General features: G+C 42.3%; 1 protein-coding gene across 1 annotated transcript in view; it reads left to right on the top strand.

Annotated features, from left to right (window-relative positions):
• Positions 1–19570, top strand: part of LOC310854801 (limbic system-associated membrane protein-like) — a 243186-nt gene that overhangs the window by 212166 nt on the left and 11450 nt on the right. Inside the window, exons 5-6 of the mRNA XM_083759487.1 lie at positions 8248–8379; positions 11726–11846. Coding sequence (XP_083615613.1) covers positions 8248–8379; positions 11726–11846 — 253 coding nt within the window. The remainder of the gene's footprint in view (positions 1–8247; positions 8380–11725; positions 11847–19570) is intronic.

Raw genomic sequence — 19570 nt, 5'->3', positions numbered from 1 at the left:
AGCAAAGATTTGAGTATTCCAAGGTTTGCGCCACATTTCCACGATTTTTCAAAGATAGCAGATCTACAAGCTCGTAGCGCGGCACTCGGTGCCGCGCTATGAGCTTGTAGATCTGCTATTTTTGAAAAATGAATGGGTTAAAATGACAATAAAAACACCTGAAGCTGAAGTCATTCATCATCGACAAATGTACCAAAACAGCATAATCAATACATACAACTCAATACATTGCTGACAAAGAAACGCTTCAACTTCAAGCTTTCCACAACAGTGCAAGAAAAAGATAAAATGTAAAGTAAAAGGCCAAAGATTAAAAAAATATATGCAGTATGCCAATGATAAAACTAAAAAACAAATCTCCTCTCAAAAACGTCTCCTCTCCAGTGGTATTGATTCTGTTGAAAGGCTCCAATATGCCGCCTGTGTGTGTGTGTGTGTGTGTGTGTGTGTGTGTGTGTGTGTGTGTGTGTGTGTGTGTGTGTGTGGTGTGGGTGTGGGTGTGGGTGTGGGTGTGGGTGGGGCTGGGGCTGGGGGTGTGTGTGTGTGTGTGTGTGTGGGTGTGTGTGTTGCGTGCGCGTTATGAGCTTGTAGATCTGCTATTTTTGAAAAATGTAATGGGTTAAAATGAAAACACCTGAAGCTGAAGTCATTCATCAGTACCAAAACAGCATCATGTATTCAATACATTGCTGACAAAGAAACACTTCAACTTCAAGCTTTCCACAACAGTGCAAGAAAAAGATAAAATGTAAAGTAAAAGGCAAAAGATAAATAAATATGCAGTATGTCAATGATAAAACAAAAAAAACAAACAGAGCGTGGAAACGTCTCCTCTCCAGTGGTATTGATTCTGCCTCCGGTCCATGTTGTTTTTCAGCTAATAAATGTAATAATAATAATAATAAATGTGTAGAGCAGTGGTTCTCAACCAGTGGTCCTCGAGGGTGTTCCAGCCAAATGCTGATTAGTTGGCAACCAAATGGACCCCTTATTAGATCTGGAACTCTTGAGGGCGTAAAATGAAAACTAACAAGAGTTGAATAATTTGGTCAACGTTTGCCTGTTATCTCTCCCCTATACCAACACTAGCATAATTATAAGTGTGGACAAAATCCTATCCAAAGACAACAACATAGTAGTACTCTGTTAGTAGTGTGAATGTAATGAGGTGGTACTACTTGTCATGTTTGTTTTGTTAATGACAGATGGACAGGCAGAGCATGGAGAGTGCATACATGGATGACAGATTTACAGACGCATGTATTTATATACCTGTCGCTGAAGTCAAGCTAATGATAGCCTCGGTACCAGGCTTTCATTTTTGTTGGTGCAAAAATTGAAAGCCTGGAGGAACGCATTGGCCGCTCTGGTCTAAAAGTGGGAGTCAACCCTTCCGGGTGGGCGTCGCTCCAAATGATGTGACGTAGCGCTGCACTAGGGGGGAGAGGAGGGGCCGGGGGTGACGGACAGATCGATGAGATCCAATCAGGGCGTGCGCAAATCTCAGCCGCGACCCGCCCCTCTAGACCAGAAACCTAACACGTTAGCTCAGGCTAAGCTAATGATAACCCAGGTTATTATTTCCTAGAACTCTTTAAATCTATTGCTTTTATAAGTCTTAGCAGGGGGATTTGAGCCTTTCATAAAGGTGGAATGTATCCACAGATGCAGTCCTTTTGATAGAAGAGCTTCCATCAGTGAAAATTGAATCACAGTGCATATGCTTACAGCATATGGACAACACAAGATGCTCTCTGACGCAGTCAGTTCAATAGAGTTTATGCAAATTCATAAAGTGGCAAATTGAGTGGCACAGAGAGTTTAATGTTGTTTAATGTTGTTGCATGCAATCAGATATATATGGGTACTTTAAATGTTCTACTCTATTATCTGAGAGGCAAATATACTTTTTACTCCACTACAATTATTTGAAAACCTTTGTTGTGTAGATTTGATTATTATTATTATTATTATTACTACATTAACATTAATCACGTTAGCTCTATATGATATATGATGGTATCTGCTCTTCACTTCGCTATTGAGCGTTTCAAAAAGTATTTATTTAAAGACCTTTTATGCCTCGTATACAAAGCCAACTCGAGTTGTGAGAAATCATGACAACAGACAACATTTTTCGGGCCGCACAAATATTTAGAAAGAAGAAGAAAACGGCAGGTTTCTTCTTTGTTTTTTTTGTGATTAGTATTTTATTGGATTTTTCTTTTTCAGACAACACAACACCCACAACACCAGTCAACAGGAACAACAATACAGACAACACAACACCCACAACACCAGTCAACAGGAACAACAGTACAGACAACACAACACCCACAACACCAGTCAATACCAGTAACAACAGTACAGACAACACAACACCCACAACACCAGTCAATACCAGTAAAAACAGAACAGACAACACAACACCCACAACACCAGTCAACAGGAACAACAATACAGACAACACAACACCCACAACACCAGTCAACAGGAACAACAATACAGAACAGTTTGACACAACACCAGTCAACAGGAACAACAGTACAGACAACACAACACCCACAACACCAGTCAACAGGAACAACAGTACAGAACAAACCCACAACACCAGTCAACACAACACCCACAACACCAGTCAACAACACAACAACAACACAACACCCACAACCCAGTCAACAACACAACAACAACACAACAACAACACAACACCCACAACCCAGTCAACAACACAACAACACAACACCCACAACGCCAGTCAACCGTAACAACAGTACAGAACAAACCCACAACACCAGTCAACACAACACCCACAACACCAGTCAACAACACAACAACAACACAACAACACAACACCCACAACCCAGTCAACAACACAACAACAACACAACACCCACAACCCAGTCAACAACACAACAACAACACAACACCCACAACACCAGTCAACAGGAACAACAATACAGACAACACAACACCCACAACACCAGTCAACAGGAACAACAGTACAGACAACACAACACCCACAACACCAGTCAATACCAGTAACAACAGTACAGACAACACAACACCCACAACACCAGTCAATACCAGTAAAAACAGAACAGACAACACAACACCCACAACACCAGTCAACAGGAACAACAATACAGACAACACAACACCCACAACACCAGTCAACAGGAACAACAGTACAGACAACACAACACCCACAACACCAGTCAACAGGAACAACAATACAGAACAGTTTGACACAACACCAGTCAACAGGAACAACAGTACAGACAACACAACACCCACAACACCAGTCAACAGGAACAACAGTACAGAACAAACCCACAACACCAGTCAACACAACACCAGTCAACAACACAACAACAACACAACACCCACAACCCAGTCAACAACACAACAACACAACACCCACAACCCAGTCAACAACACAACAACAACACAACACCCACAACGCCAGTCAACCGTAACAACAGTACAGAACAAACCCACAACACCAGTCAACACAACACCCACAACACCAGTCAACAACACAACAACAACACAACACCCACAACCCAGTCAACAACACAACAACAACACAACAACAACACAACACCCACAACCCAGTCAACAACACAACAACAACACAACACCCACAATACCAGTCAATCGTCACAACAACACAGAACGAACCCACAACACCAGTCAACCGTAACAACAATACAGAACAAACCCACAACACCAGTCAATACCAGTAACAACAATACAGAACAGTTTGACACAAATCGACAGACATTACAAAAATAAAAATAAATAAAAGAAACACGACTAGGAGGGAATGAAGGGGAGGGAGGCTGTGTTCTTCTCCATAAAGACAGGTTTCTTCTTTGTAATTGTTTTGTCCAAAATATTGTGTGTGTTGTCATGAATTGTCACGACAAGAGTTGGCTTTGTAAAATACAAAGTACTAAATACTTTTTGAAATGTCTAATGTCTAAATTTTTTATTTAAATACATTGCAAAAGAAGTAGCATTACTTTTGACAGTGCAGAAACATAATTGCCTTCCTTGATGAGCATCAACAACCATCATCATCTGGGCACAGTCATAGACAGCTCCCCTCTACAGTCACAGTCATAGACAGCTCCCCTACAGTGCTCTACTACTGAAAGTGACTATCATTTCTCTACAAAAGCACTTGAATATGATGGAATATACCGTGCTGTGTAAAAGTGGCCTATAAGTGTACAATAAGTGTGCAAGTATAACCAACCAAATTCAACATTATAACATCCTGCATCTGTTACAAACAAAATAAAAAAGATGACGGCTGTCAGTCAGTCTCTCTTTCTCTCTCTCTCTCTCTCTCTCTCTCTCTCTCTCTCTCTCTCTCTCTCTCTCTCTCTCTCTCTCGCCCTCTCCCTCTCCCTCTCTTTCTCGCACATACTGTACGTAAATTCTCCATTCATTGTCAATGGCATTTAATGTTTGTGATAAGACTAGAATCTATTCTACACTATAGCTATTTATAGGAGGGCCGAGCGCCCCTCAAAAAAGAAATAGCCTGTCTCAGACAGACAACAGACAAAACCAGCAGAAAAAGTAAGCCATCTAAATTCCAATGTATCCATGCAGTCAGTAGAGTTGCAGCCTTCTCGTCTCTGTGTTGAACTTCCTGAGTAAGCGATGCTTCCAGTCGGTGTCCGGAAAAGCTTTTTCTGTAAAGTGGCCTTCAAAGTAAACACCGGATCAACTCTGCTTTCCTTTCATGAAGCATGCTTAGTATGTGCTAACGAGAAGCCACTCCCGTTCATTAAAACTTGCTTCTGCTAAAATGAGCATATTTTATTGTAAAGTATTCGAGTTGGGCAGGATTGTAGGGGAGGATTATCCAACGGGCCTGTTGGGCCCAGGCCCAGAGGCCCCTGATCTAGGGAAATAAAAGGAAAGGTACTATGTTTACCCAGGGAAACTGGACTAAGCTCAAGAACTTGTTTACAGCCAGGCCCTGCTCATAGAACATTTCATGGTAGGGGTTCAATGCCTTGCTCAAGGGCACTTCAGCGGTGGTAGTTTTAACGTGCCGGTCCGGAGATCCGAACTAGCGACCTTCCAATATCAAGACCGCTCCGCAAACCGTTCGGCCACCGCTGCCTCAGGGGGGCCCCTGAGCTAGAGGGGGCCCTGAGCTAGGTGGGGCCCCTGAGCTAGGGGGGGCCCTGAGCTAGTCGGCATGAGCGTCTAATACCATATGTCATATTAACCATGTTTATTAAAACGGTTTTAGAATAACACAGATTGCTCCAGGACCTTACTCTTTGTGTGATATTAGGAGGTTAACATGACATGTAGAATGCAGCTCTGTGAGTTCTGAGTTAATTGCCATGTTGATTAGCAACTCATATTGTCTGGGGGGGTTTGCTGGCAGTGTGAAGTGAACCAGCTTTGGAGCAACACAGTTTTTGACCACACATACACACACAGAAAGGAAATAAGTTTTTGTATTGTTTTTTGATCAAGTAAAGAACCTCTTTTTTTGTACAATACTGTGAAGAACTCCTTTTGTGCGTCAAGCTTTTGCCATAGACTGCTACATTTAAGTGTGCAAACTTAAAGAAGAGGAAGTTTGCAAAAACACAAGTCAGGAGTCAGGTCGAGGTGTAACTAGGGTCAACATTATAATCACTAAACAGCTTTGTCCGCGCTGCTGACTGCTAATTAAGATAAGAGAAAGAGGCATACCGCTGACTGAGCTTGAGACATTTTACGTGCAATATCCCTTTAACACTTTATCAGGACTTTTAATAGACTCAGTATTTACAGTCTGTTATGTTTGACAGCTAACTGTCAGTTGAAGCCATAATTATGATAAGGATTCAGTTAAGTGTGTACGCTCGGTATTTCTTCATTATGTTCTCCATGATGAATGAGTTGAGTACTATAGTGTTATATTGTAACAATCGGTCTTTACAATGCAAAAGTATACCTCAAAATAGGGTTCCCCAATTAATTACTTGCGCAAGCAGAGCGCGCAAGTAATGTTTTCGCCCGGTCTCTTCCGCCGTGACAGCTGTTCCGCCATTCGAGGCTTACGCAGAAAAACATCAAATCTGTGCCTGTGTTGCTGGACCAAATGACCACAAATGACCATATTTCTTACGTCATCATTTAGAGCTAGTCATACGTATACTATATACATAATCAGTAAAAAATAAAATAGCAAATTGTGCCTGATCTGCTGGGACCAGAGTACGTGGTGTGTATGTGTATGACTAGCTCTAAATGATGACGTAAGAAATATGGTCATTTGTGGTCATTTGGTCCAGCAACACAGGCACAGATTTAATGTTTTTCTGCGTAAGCCTCAAATGGCGGAACAGCTGTCACGGTTTTTGGCGCAAAGTAACCACAGTATACCGCTAATCAACTTACAACTACACACTTTATACAGTATAGAGTATAGAGTATATATGTATACGTATATAGTATATGCCTATATACTATATACTATATATATTTCTTACGTCATCATTTAGAGCTAGTCATACGTATACTATATACATAATCAGTAAAAAATAAAATAGCAAATTGTGCCTGATCTGCTGGGACCAGAGTACGTGGTGTGTATGTGTATGACTAGCTCTTAATGATGACGTAAGAAATATGGTCATTTGTGGTCATTTGGTCCAGCAACACAGGCACAGATTTGATGTTTTTCTGCGTAAGCATCAAATGGCGGAACAGCTGTCACGGTTTTTGGCGCAAAGTAACCACAGTATACCGCTAATCAACTTACAACTACACACTTTATACAGTATAGAGTATAGAGTATATATGTATACGTATATAGTATATGCCTATGTACTATATATATACTATATATATTTATTACGTCATCATTTAGAGCTAGTCATACGTATACTATATACATAATCAGTAAAATAGCAAATTGTGCCTGGTCTGCTGGGACCCGAGTACGTGGTGTGTATGTGTATGACTAGCTCTTAATGATGACGTAAGAAATATGGTCATTTGTGGTTATTTGCTCCAGCAAACCAGGCACAGATTTGCTGTTTTCTTGCATAAACATCAAATGGCGGAACAGCTGTCACGGTTTTTGGCGCAAAGTAACCACAGTATACCGCTAATCAATTTACAACTACACACTTTATACAGTATAGAGTATAGAGTATATATGTATACGTATATAGTATATGCCTATATACTATATATATACTATATATATTTCTTACGTCATCATTTAGAGCTAGTCATACGTATACTATATACATAATCAGTAAAAAATAAAATTGTGCAAATTGTGCCTAATCTGCTGGGACCAGAGTACATGGTGTGTATGTGTATGACTAGCTATTAATGATGACGTAATACTAATACTAGATGTTTATATGTATAAAGTAGGTAGCAAATAGTTACATCTAAACATTAATCATTTCAAACGTTCCTTCACAGAGATACTGAGATTTGAAAGTTTACAGCGGTCGAAAGGACTTGCGCGCTCTGCTTGCGCACTAGTTGGCCATTTATGGCCTACTAGTGTGCAACAAGCAAGTATGCACTCGACAGAGTGCAGTTCTAGTTTGTACTGTTTCATTGTTTAACACATTTTGGGCGCGCTACGAGCTTGTAGGTCAGCTATTTTTGAAAAATGACTGACATTAGAAAACTGTCAGGATGTAGAAGACATTTTTAGAATCTGATCTCAGGTCAAAATGGGTTAATGTACTGTCTATGGTGCAACCCAATTTGCCCTTCGGGGACACTAAATAAACTTGAACCTTCTCTGTTCTCACCTCTCCTCTCTGTCCCTCTCTCCCCAGCGGAGCCGTTGGATGGAGAGGAGTACCTAGACATCACAGTGTCTCTGTTCTCACCTCTCCTCTCTGGTCCTCTCTGTCCCTCTCTCCCCAGCGGAGCCGTTGGATGGAGAGGAGTACCTAGACATCACAGTGTCTCTGTTCTCACCTCTCCTCTCTGTCCCTCTCTCCCCAGCGGAGCCGTTGGATGGAGAGGAGTACCTAGACATCACAGTGTCTCTGTTCTCACCTCTCCTCTCTGTCCCTCTCTCCCCAGCGGAGCCGTTGGATGGAGAGGAGTACCTAGACATCACAGTGTCTCTGTTCTCACCTCTCCTCTCTGTCCCTCTCTCCCCAGCGGAGCCGTTGGATGGAGAGGAGTACCTAGACATCACAGTGTCTCTGTTCTCACCTCTCCTCTCTGTCCCTCTCTCCCCAGCGGAGCCGTTGGATGGAGAGGAGTACCTGGACATCACAGGCATCATGAGGAGCCAGGCGGGACGCTACGAGTGCAAGGCCTCCAACGATGTGGCCACGCCCGACGTCAAATATGTCAACGTGGTCGTTAACTGTAAGAGATGACCCATGGATGAATTTTATTTGTATAGCACCTTTCCAAACGTAGTTACAAAGTGCTTTACAGACAGGTTATAAAACAGTAATCATAAAAAACATCAAAACAACAAAACATCAAGACATCAGAGACATTAAAGCATGAAGAAAATAACAGGTCAATAAAACAAATAAAAACAATATTAGGAAAAACACTTGGCATACAGATGTGTTTTTAAAAGCGTTTTAAAAGAAGGCACTGATTCTGCTAATCTAAGAGCCAAAGTCAGGGAGCTGGATGGATGGATGGAACGATGGATGGAGTGATGTGGATGGATAGCAGAAAACATATTTCATCGTTTTTGTATATTTAATGAACCAATATAAATAATTAAGAAGAGCTTGTGACTAAATAATAACTACATTGGATCCATTGGAACACTTTTTTTAACATGTACTGAAAAGTAAGGGTTGTGGACATGTGGATGGATAGATAGATAGATAGATAGATAGATAGATAGATAGATAGATAGATAGATAGATAGATAGATAGATAGATAGATAGATAGATAGATAGATAGATAGATAGGTAGATACTTCACCAGTGATATCTATCTATCTATCTATCTATCTATCTATCTATCTATCTATCTATCTATCTATCTATCTATCTATCTATCTATCTATCTATCTATCTATCTATCTATCTATCTATCTATCTATCTATCTATCAAAATAGTTTTACAATATTGTAAAACTGTACCTGGGATACAAATGTATCTTGTGAATTGAATACCGTACATTTCATAAGGAGCGTCACATCTCCACTAGACAGGAGTCCATTGGGACATCTCTCACCTCTCACTAGCTCCACCGTGGGCCCCTGTCTCTCCTCTCACTAGCTCCACCGTGGGCCCCTGTCTCTCCTCTCTCTAGCTCCACCGTGGGCCCCTGTCTCTCCTCTCACTAGCTCCACTGTGGGCCCCTGGCATCCACGTTGCATCAATCTTTTGTCACATCCATTTAAATGTGATGACTTCACCAGTGCAGCGTGACAACGAATAATCACCGGTCTAATCACTCTCTACACTATTATTCCAGTGTTAATCACACATTAGCATAAGAAAAGAACAAAGGAGAAACAGACTGCACTGCATATCGTATACAGTAGAAAGATTGTCATCATCGTTACCTCAGCTAAAGCTAATCCAATTTAGGCCAGGCGTAGCCAACAATACAATCATTAAGTTTATCATACCCATAGCCTTTAGTTATTGTCTCCACCAGGCCGAAGGCATGTGGGGAGAGTATGTTTTGCACTCCGTCCGTCCGCGTGTCCGTCCGTGTGTCCGTGTGTCCGTGTGTCCGTGAACAGCTAATCTCGGCCACCGTTAACCCGGTCGATGCCATATTTTGCACACACACTCCCTGGATGCCAACCATGAACCTCTGCCCCAAACTTTCCAGAACGGCCTGTTATAGCGCCACCAGGAGGCCGCTTTGTGCAAAACAAGTTTTTCCATGCCATATTTTGCACACACACTCCCTGGATGCCAACCATGAACCTCTGCCCCAAACTTTCCAGAACGGCCTGTTATAGCGCCACCAGGAGGCCGCTTTGTGCAAAACAAGTTTTTGCACAGTACACCTACAGATTTTGTCCAAACATCACGCAAATTGGTACACAGTCTCTCTAGAGCCATTCAACGAAACGGGTCTTTCAGATTTATCAGACTCCATCCTGATTGGTTAAGATTGGCTTCCAAAGTTCACAGGAGTGCTCAGTTTCAAACAAAATGCTGCAAATCATGAACACATCGCGTGATTTCCGTGAAATTGTGCACCCACATTCCCACTAGGCCGAGGACGAAATGCCACATGAACAATTTCAACTCAGCCTCAAGGTGGCGCTATAACTGGCCGAAAAGTGTTTTTACCTCTAACTGCACGGATCTGTGGATAACCTGGTGGAGACCTGTGCCCGGAAGGGCACTTTTTCTAGTTGACAATGAATTTGATCGATCCTGCTGTGATTCTCAGACAGTGTGGGGAGAGAGTTGGCTCAGCTCAAATAGCTGACTATTGTGAGCAAACTAGTAAATCGTCTGTTTGTGTTATTTTCGTATGTCTGTCATTCATCAGCGTATGAAACGGCTTAAGTTCAGTGGTTATATGCATGATTAACCCATTTTTTTTACCTGAGATCAGATTAAAAAAATGTCTTCTACATCCTGACAGTTTTCTGAAAAAGCTATGTTTCTATGTCAGTCGTTCTTCGATTTTTCAAAAATAGCAGACCAAGCTCTTTAGTTATTTTTCAATAGCTAAAGCATTTGACTGAGACTGCCATCGCGCAAATTCCAGCTTTTCATCAGCTTTTTCAAAATGATTTAATAGCACACACAGACTCTTCACATATTAGAGCATGTCTGAAATAAGTGTCAGAGCTGACATTGACATGTAAATATTAAATAAATGCTTAAACGTAGCTAGGTAATGCTAGAGACCACAGAAGTGAACCTTTCAAGCCTGTTTTCTCAACTCTGTTTCTCTGCAAGACATTACTCTATAAGCCATATCTCCAAAACCGGTGGGTCAAACTGAACAACCAATATGTCAATTTGAAGCTATGATTCACTGCTTTCATATGACGTGAAAAAACGAAGAAAAAAATGGCAGTCTCTCAGTCAAACACCAAAATGGGTTAAGTTAGTGTATAACGTGTTCCTCTCCTGTGTTCCGTTCCTGTGTTTAGACCAGGGGGGCAGTCAGCCAGATATTTCGTGAAGCCTCATTTGAAATCGGTAGTTCATATAATGGCCTGTTGTGGCGCTGGACTGGACCCAAAAAGCCCCATAGCTCCATAGAGGCCCATGTATTTTGGCCCAACTTCACCTAGACTGTATTACCTTAATAAACATGGTCATGAATACTTTATGGTCCCATTAATTAAAAAAATGACCATAAAGTCGCGTATGTTCTGAGGGGTGTGGCTACCGTTACAGTCTATGATCGGGATTCCCCTCCCACTCAAGAGTCTTCTCCTCCCACTTGAGTCAAAATAAAAACCAACGGAGAAGAAGGGGGGAAGTCCCGCCTCGTTGTCTGGGCAGCCAATGACCAGTTGGTACAAAACGGAGCCAGCCAATGGCCAGCTGGTACCAAAAGATGGCGACTTACATCAGGAATTAGCATATCATTACAGGCTTCATTTTACGTTCATGTTAGACCCGGGGAACGCTTTGTCCATATTTTTTACAGTCTATGGTTTAGACCCTCCCTCCATCCAGAAGACTCAGAGCTCAGAGAATGGGTTAAATGAGTGTATAACGTGTTCCTCTCCTGTGTTCCGTTCCTGTGTTTAGACCCTCCCTCCATCCAGAAGACTCAGAGCTCAGAGAGCCAGGTGGGTCGGATGGGCATTCTGCAGTGTGACGCCACCGCCGTGCCAACGCCAGAGTTTGAATGGTACCGAGACGACAAGAGGTACACACGCACGCACGCACACACACACACACACACACACACACACACACACACACACACACACACACACAAACACACACACTGCAATTCAATATATTTTTCTAAACGTACACACATATTGTTCTCTGTCTTCTAGATAATTAGAAAACCACTTGAGAGCAACATCCTGTAGGCCATATCTATTAAGTTTAGAAACAAGAATTTTATGATTTACAGTATCGAAAGCTTTGGTTAAATCCAAGAAAACCCCAAGAGCAAATGTCTCGTCTTCTAGAGCAGAAGAGATATTGTTGGCAAGCTGTAACAGAGCTTGTTCAGTTGAGTATTTCTTGCGAAATCCATATTGGTGGCAATAGAGGATGTTGTTCTGAAGTAAGTGAGCTGAGATTCTGGAGTAAATAAGTTTTTCCAAAATCTTTGAAAAACAGGGAAGAATTAATATAGGACGATAATTGCTAAAATTATTTGAGTCTCCTGATTTGTGTAGCGGCACAACTTTTGCTATTTTGAGTTCATGCGGAACGACACCAGATTGTAAAGATAAACCAAAAATATGAGTTAAAGGTTGAATAATAAAATAAATTATTTCTTTAATGAAACTACTTCTGAACCCATCATGCCCTTCAGCAGAATCTTTTAAGTTTAAGACAATGCTTCTCACTTCAGCAATACTGGGGGGCTGAAAACTGCAGAGTGGAGAAAACTGACACTTAATCAAACTAGCTGGTATTTCATCGGAAACATTTATGTTCGCTGCCAGCGAGAGGCCAATATTGACAAAGAAATCATTTAAACCATTTGCTCTCTGATTGAGAGGAGAGCCTTCGTTTCCTAGTACCTCAACTGGAACAATTAATGTTTTTTTTTTTCGTTGTAACAGTAGATTAATGACACTCCACATGGACTTAATGTCATTAGATGCATGGATGAATTTATCTGAGAAATATTTATTTTTTGCATTCCTTAAAGATTGAGTGAAAGCATTTTTGGATTTCTTGTGTCCACATTAAGAGGCGTGGGACTTAGGATAGATTTTTGATATAGTTTATTTTTTAGAAGAGAATGTTTTCTTAATTCTGTGGTGAACCAAGGGTTTGCTTTATGAGCTTTTTTCTTTTTTATAGAAGTTATCATTGGGAAGCATTTTTCAAAGACAGGATTAAAAAGCATTAGGAACAGCTGGTAAGCTTTCTTCACATCTTGCAGCCCTAAAACACCATCCCATGAAACACACTTTATAGAAGATATGAAGAATTCTACATTCCTTTTGGAATATTTACGATATCTAATTTCCTCTTGTACCAAGTTATTACTAAGTGCATTATCATTTATATGAATTATTTGGAAAACTGGAAGATGATCTGAAATATCATTTAACAAGAGGCCAGAAGTAATTTCAAGGTTCAAAAAGTTTAATAAAATATTATCAATAAGTGTGGCTGATGAAGTAGTTATTCTGGAGGGTCTGAGAATTGAAGGATAAAAATAAGTAGAATAAAGAACATTAAGAAAATCTACAGTAGCTGACTGTTTACTGTTGAGAAGGTTTACATTGAAGTCACCTAATAATACACACCTTTTCCGCTCCTTAGAAATCATTTCAAGCGTGTGGTAAAGGGCATCATTAAAAATGGCAAGATCTCATCATCATCATCATTTATTTAACTCACGACCATGATCACATGGTTTGGAGCACAGATTCATAAAAGTATACAATCGAAAGTATACAATACATTACAGATTACACGATATACATAGACATATCGTAAGGCTTTCCCTATTTATACAGTGGGAGAACATTTTTCAGAAAAGCACCCAATTTATAAATTACTTTTTGTTTTTCAGATTTTAGTAATGCAATTAGTTTAAACATAGAAGGGTAGGTAAAGAAATAAAGTGGCAGGTATTTTTGCCTGAAATTCATAATGTCAGTATTCTTACATTCCAACAAAACATGATACTCGTCTCCAATTCTGTCTTCCTTACATAGGTTACAAATCCTCTGATTTCTTTCCAATCCTTTATATCTACCGATGACCTTTGGGATTCTTGTGTTGTTTAGCCTAAGGTTGCAAATAGCCTGTCTATACTTACGGTTTTCACATAGAAGATATTTTTCTAGTTTGAACTCTTGTTTATATTCAACATAGATGTCACATGATGTCATACTATTGAGTTCACTTTGCCACTTTTGCAAAAACTGGTCTTTCAACCTTTGTTCAACAGTTCGCTTCAACCAGTCAATGTTATTACATTTCTGGGCCAACCAAATGTAAGACATACCACAGTCATCCAGTATTTTCTTCACCTGTGCAACCCAAGGTGACACATGGGCACCTGTGTTGAACAGGTTAAGAAGACAGTCGTACATTATTCGACTCAGTTTACTCTCTTTTCCTTCGATCAACCGGGCCCAGTACCCGATAAGTCTCTTTTTAACAGCGATACAAATTGGGTACCTCCCCAGCTCACCATACACCATATTACTACAGGTAGTTGTTTTAACTTTTAGGATATACTTGAGAAATTTCAGATGTAATTTTTCTAGTTTTTCTAGTTTTTCGAACCCCCAGATTTCACATGTGTACAGCATGACTGGTGAGACCAATTTGTCGAAGAGATCCAGTGCAACATTTACTGGTAAATCAAACGATCTACATTTACTAAGGAGGGAGTACATGGCACGTGAGGCCTGACTCAGGTGGTCTGTAAATGCACCCAATTATGATGCTTTCCCCATTAAAGGGTAAGCAAGATGGAATTTCTACAAACACAGCTTCCACTAAGGTCTTGAAATTAAACTGATCTGAAACATAGAGGGAAACACCACCACCTGGTGTGGTGTTTCTACAGGAATGAATAGCATTATAATTTTCCAAAGGATAGAGACAAGTAATATTATCGTGAAGCCATGTTTCTGAAAAGGCCATTACTGAAAATGAGAAGTTTAGGATAGATAGGTAATCTGTTAATTGATCTTGGGCGTCCTGTAGGATCATATTTGCCGACGCGATGTGCTCTCTCAATTTCAATGAGTTTAGGCTCAATTTCAAGGTGGTTGGAAAACAGATGTTTAACTTTGGTCTCAGCTTCAGACAAGATTCTGATTTCACATCAGGAATGCCGTCAATTATCACATTGCTTCGCCTAGATTGGATTTCCAGGTAATCTAGCTTTGCTGACACATCATTTGTGGAGGTAAGAGAGGCCGACAGCCTTTCAGATATGGTTTTCCCAACCTCCATGCATTTTGCAATACTGATTTTTAGGCCATCAAGCTCAGCCTGAGAAAACTGAAGGCTAGCTTTTAAATCATCAACATTCCTAGACATGTTTACCACTCCCCTCACCAGGTTATCAACACGAGAGACTGTGGAGTCCACAAAAACTTGTAGACATGCCTTAAAGCCCTTTTCTTGCTGATCAATTAAGTCTTTAAAATAAGACTTCTGTAGATCGAGTAATTCATAAACCATTGATTTGGTAATAGCATCGTCGCTTCTTGTCTTGGCCATTTCACCGACACTGACCTGGAGCCTGGGGCTGCTAGCTAGCTGCTGCTGGTGGTGGTAGCCCAGTCAGGGGCCGCTAGCTGCTGCTGCTGGTGGAGGTAGCCCAGTCAGGGGCCGCTAGCTGCTGCTGCTGGTGGAGGTAGCCCAGTCAGGGGCCGCTAGCTGCTGGTGGAGGTAGCCCAGTCAGGGTCTGCTAGCTGTTGCTGCTGGTGGAGGTAGCCCAGTCAGGGTCTGCTAGCTGTTGCTGCTGGTGGTGGTAGCCCAGTCAGGGGACGCTAGGTGCTGCTGCTGGTGGAGGTAGCCCAGTCAGGGGCTGCTAGCTGCTGCTGCTGGTGGTGGTAGCCCAGTCAGGGGCTGCTGCTGCTGCTGCTGCTGGTGGTGGTAGTCCAGTCAGGGGCTGCTGCTGCTGCTGCTGGATGTGGCCTAGTCTGGGGCCGCTAGCTGCTGCTGCTGGTGGAGGTAGCCCAGTCTGGGGCTGCTGCTGCTGCTGCTGGAGGTAGCCCAGTCAGGGGCCGCTAGCTGCTGCTGTTGGAGGTAACCTAGCCTCGATACCCAGGCTTTCATTTCGTCTGCGCGAAAGATGAAAGCCTGGAAAAAGCCGTGGGCTGAACCAGTCTAAAAGTGGGAGTCAACCCTTCCGGGTGGGCGTCGCTCTAAATGATGTGACGTAGCGCTGCACTAGGGGGGAGAGGAGGGGCCGGGGGTGACGGACAGATCGATGAGATCCAATCAGGGTGCGCGCTTTTCTGAGGCGCGACCCTCCCATCTAGGCCAGAAATGTCTCTGCTTAGGTCAGGCTAGAGGTAACCCAGTCTGGGGCTGCTAGCTGCTGCTGCTGGTGGTGGTAGTCCAGTCAGGGGCTGCTGCTGCTGCTGGAGGTGGCCCAGTCTGGGGCCGCTAGCTGCTGCTGCTGGTGGAGGTAGCCCAGTCAGGGTCTGCTAGCTGTTGCTGCTGGTGGTGGTGGTGGTAACCAAGCCTGAGGCTGCTTGCTGCTGCTGGTAGCCCAGCCTGGGGCTGCTAGATGTAGCTGTAGATGTAATATACGGTAACATACAGGTGTGATGGTACATATACAGTTAATATACAGTAATATACAGGTGTAACATCTGTGCCCAGAGTCACATTGTTTATATGCATTTTTTCGTTTGCTATGCACTATTTTCATGTATGTTATTATTTTCCACCTATCTGCCACGCTATGCGTTTTTTCTAGTTATCTGCTGGACTATGCCATGAGAAACCAGCTAGATACATGTGTTGCTATGGTAACAGAACAGGCAGTGATTGTGAAGCTCCGCCCACAGCTCACCTGGCTGATGGGGTGAGGGGCAATCCCATTGTTTGGGCCACCTGGAGAGATTGCGTCTGGCAGTCCAGGGTGGAGGTGGAGAGAGACAGACACACAGGCTATACTGAGAAGCAAGAGGATTTATCCCAAGTCTTGCTATAGTCGTTCGTTGGATCGTTTGGATTCATACCATTTGGAGAAGGAGAACTTTCTTTCCATTTTTGGATTATTTCCCTGGAGTTTGGATTACTAGGAGGGCGGACTTTGCGTAACGGTTCCATTTTGGATTATTTTGTGGACATTTAAGTTAGCTTTGAACAGTGCCAGGACACTTGAACCTCACACCCTTCCCTTTTGAGACAGTTTAAATTATTTTATTTTGATTTAATTTAAGTTGACTATTGTTATTGAAATTTTCATTTTGTTATGAGTTTATTAAATCACAGTTAAGCTTATTTTCTGATTCCGATAGTGATTTTTATTCTGAACTGACCCACTACCTCCCTCATTTTTGCTATAATTGATTTATTTAATTGTTATTATTGTAATCGTTATACAGGTGTGATGGTACATATACAGTTAATATACGGTAATATACAGGTGTGATGGTACATATACAGTTAATATACGGTAATATACAGGTGTGATGGTACATATACAGTTAATATACGGTAATATACAGGTGTGATGGTACATATATATTTGCTGCACACAGCCCCACCTTGTGGAGAGGCAGAGGGCTGTCTCTCTGAGACAACATGTAGTCCAGACTACAATGACGATGATGCTTTGCTGCACTCAGCCCCACCTTGTGGAGAGGCAGAGGGCTGTCTCACTGAAACAACATGTAGTCCAGACTACAATGACCATGATGCTTTGCTGCACTCAGCCCCACCTTGTGGAGAGGCAGAGGGCTGTCTCTCTGAGACAACATGTAGTCCAGACTACAATGACGATGATGCTTTGCTGCACTCAGCCCCACCTTGTGGAGAGGCAGAGGGCTGTCTCACTGAAACAACATGTAGTCCAGACTACAATGACCATGATGCTTTGCTGCACTCAGCCCCACCTTGTGGAGAGGCAGAGGGCTGTCTCACTGAGACAACATGTAGTCCAGACTACAATGACCATGATGCTTTGCTGCACTCAGCCCCACCTTGTGGAGAGGCAGAGGGCTGTCTCACTGAGACAACATGTAGTCCAGACTACAATGACCATGATGCTTTGCTGCACTCAGCCCCACCTTGTGGAGAGGCAGAGGGCTGTCTCACTGAGACAACATGTAGTCCAGACTACAATGACCATGATGCTTTGCTGCACTCAGCCCCACCTTGTGGAGAGGCAGAGGGCTGTCTCACTGAGACAACATGTAGTCCAGACTACAATGACCATGATGCTTTGCTGCACTCAGCCCCACCTTGTGGAGAGGCAGAGGGCTGTCTCACTGAGACAACATGTAGTCCAGACTACAATGACCATGATGCTTTGCTGCACTCAGCCCCACCTTGTGGAGAGGCAGAGGGCTGTCTCACTGAGACAACATGTAGTCCAGAGTATGCCTTATGACTAATTGTATTTTAAAATAGTGAAAATAGCAGATCTACAAGTTCACAACGCATCGCTATAGATCGACTATTTTCCCAATTTCTCCCCCCCCATAATAATAATAAAAATGCCTAATAAGATTAGTCATAAGCGATGAAACACAACTCTTTCTGTTAATTTAAACTAAGTAAATTTCACAGCACAGATCGTTAGTGTCGTGCTGTGCTGTGTCCCCCCCGCTGCCCTCTGTGTTAAATCAACCCTCACACAGTCTTTTGTCACATCCGTTTTGATGTGACGACTTCACCAGCGTAGCGTGATAATGACTAATAACCCCATTTAATCACTCCCTAAGCTATTGTTGCAGTGTTAATTATTACGCATTACCGTTAGCATGAAAAATGACAGTGGATGAAGCCCTTTGTTGCACTGCCTGTTCTTCCCCTATATTGCATGTATACAGTAGATTATAATTATACAGTACTTAACCTATTTTGGGCGGGAACCCCTTTTGGTGTTAGCATTATGTTATGCTTTAGCTATTGAAAAATAGCAGATCTACAAGCTCATAGCGCGCCACCGAGTGGCGCGCTACAAGCTTGTAGGTCGGCTATTTTTGAAAAATCCAAGAACGACTGACATAGAAACACGGCTTTTTCAGAAAACTGTCAGGATGTAGAAGACATTTTTTTAATCTGATCTCAGGTCAAAATGGGTTAATACAATATACACTGTAGAAGCTTATAGCTTGTAGATCAGCTATCTTTCTAATTTTAACACTTAGCCCTATATGACGGAATATAGGGCATTCATTATTATAAAACAAAAACAGAAAAAGAAAGTCGAGGAGATAAACATTTTCTGCTCAACCGTGACAATATAACTCCTCCTCGGGGTTACACATTGAGAGGAAGCTCAAATGGAACACACACACCACACACACCACACACCACACACACACACACACACAACACACACACACACACACACACACACACACACACACACACACACACACACACACACACACACACACACACACACACACACACACACACCACCACACGTGAGATAAAACAGCTGAACAGCGACTGTATCTGGCTCTGTATATGTGACTATATATACTGTATATATACAGTATATATACTGTATATATGACTGTATCTGACTCTGCCGCCGAGGGAGGAGGCTGTGCTACAACAGCTCAGTTGAAGGCATTCTTAAATGTTTTTTTGTGGCTTTCGCCTTTATTTTATATATTTTTATGGAGGGACAGACAGTAGGCTGACAGGAAATGGGGAGAGAGATGGGGGGGGGGGGAAGACATGCAGTAAAGGCCGTCGGGATCGGGAGTCGAACCCGCGGCACACTGCCAGACT

This window comes from Protomyctophum parallelum (genome assembly GCF_964188405.1).
Source record: "Protomyctophum parallelum genome assembly, chromosome: 2".
In the NCBI taxonomy this organism is placed as follows: Eukaryota; Metazoa; Chordata; class Actinopteri; order Myctophiformes; family Myctophidae; genus Protomyctophum; species Protomyctophum parallelum.
This window is presented reverse-complemented; position numbering and strand designations above follow the sequence as displayed.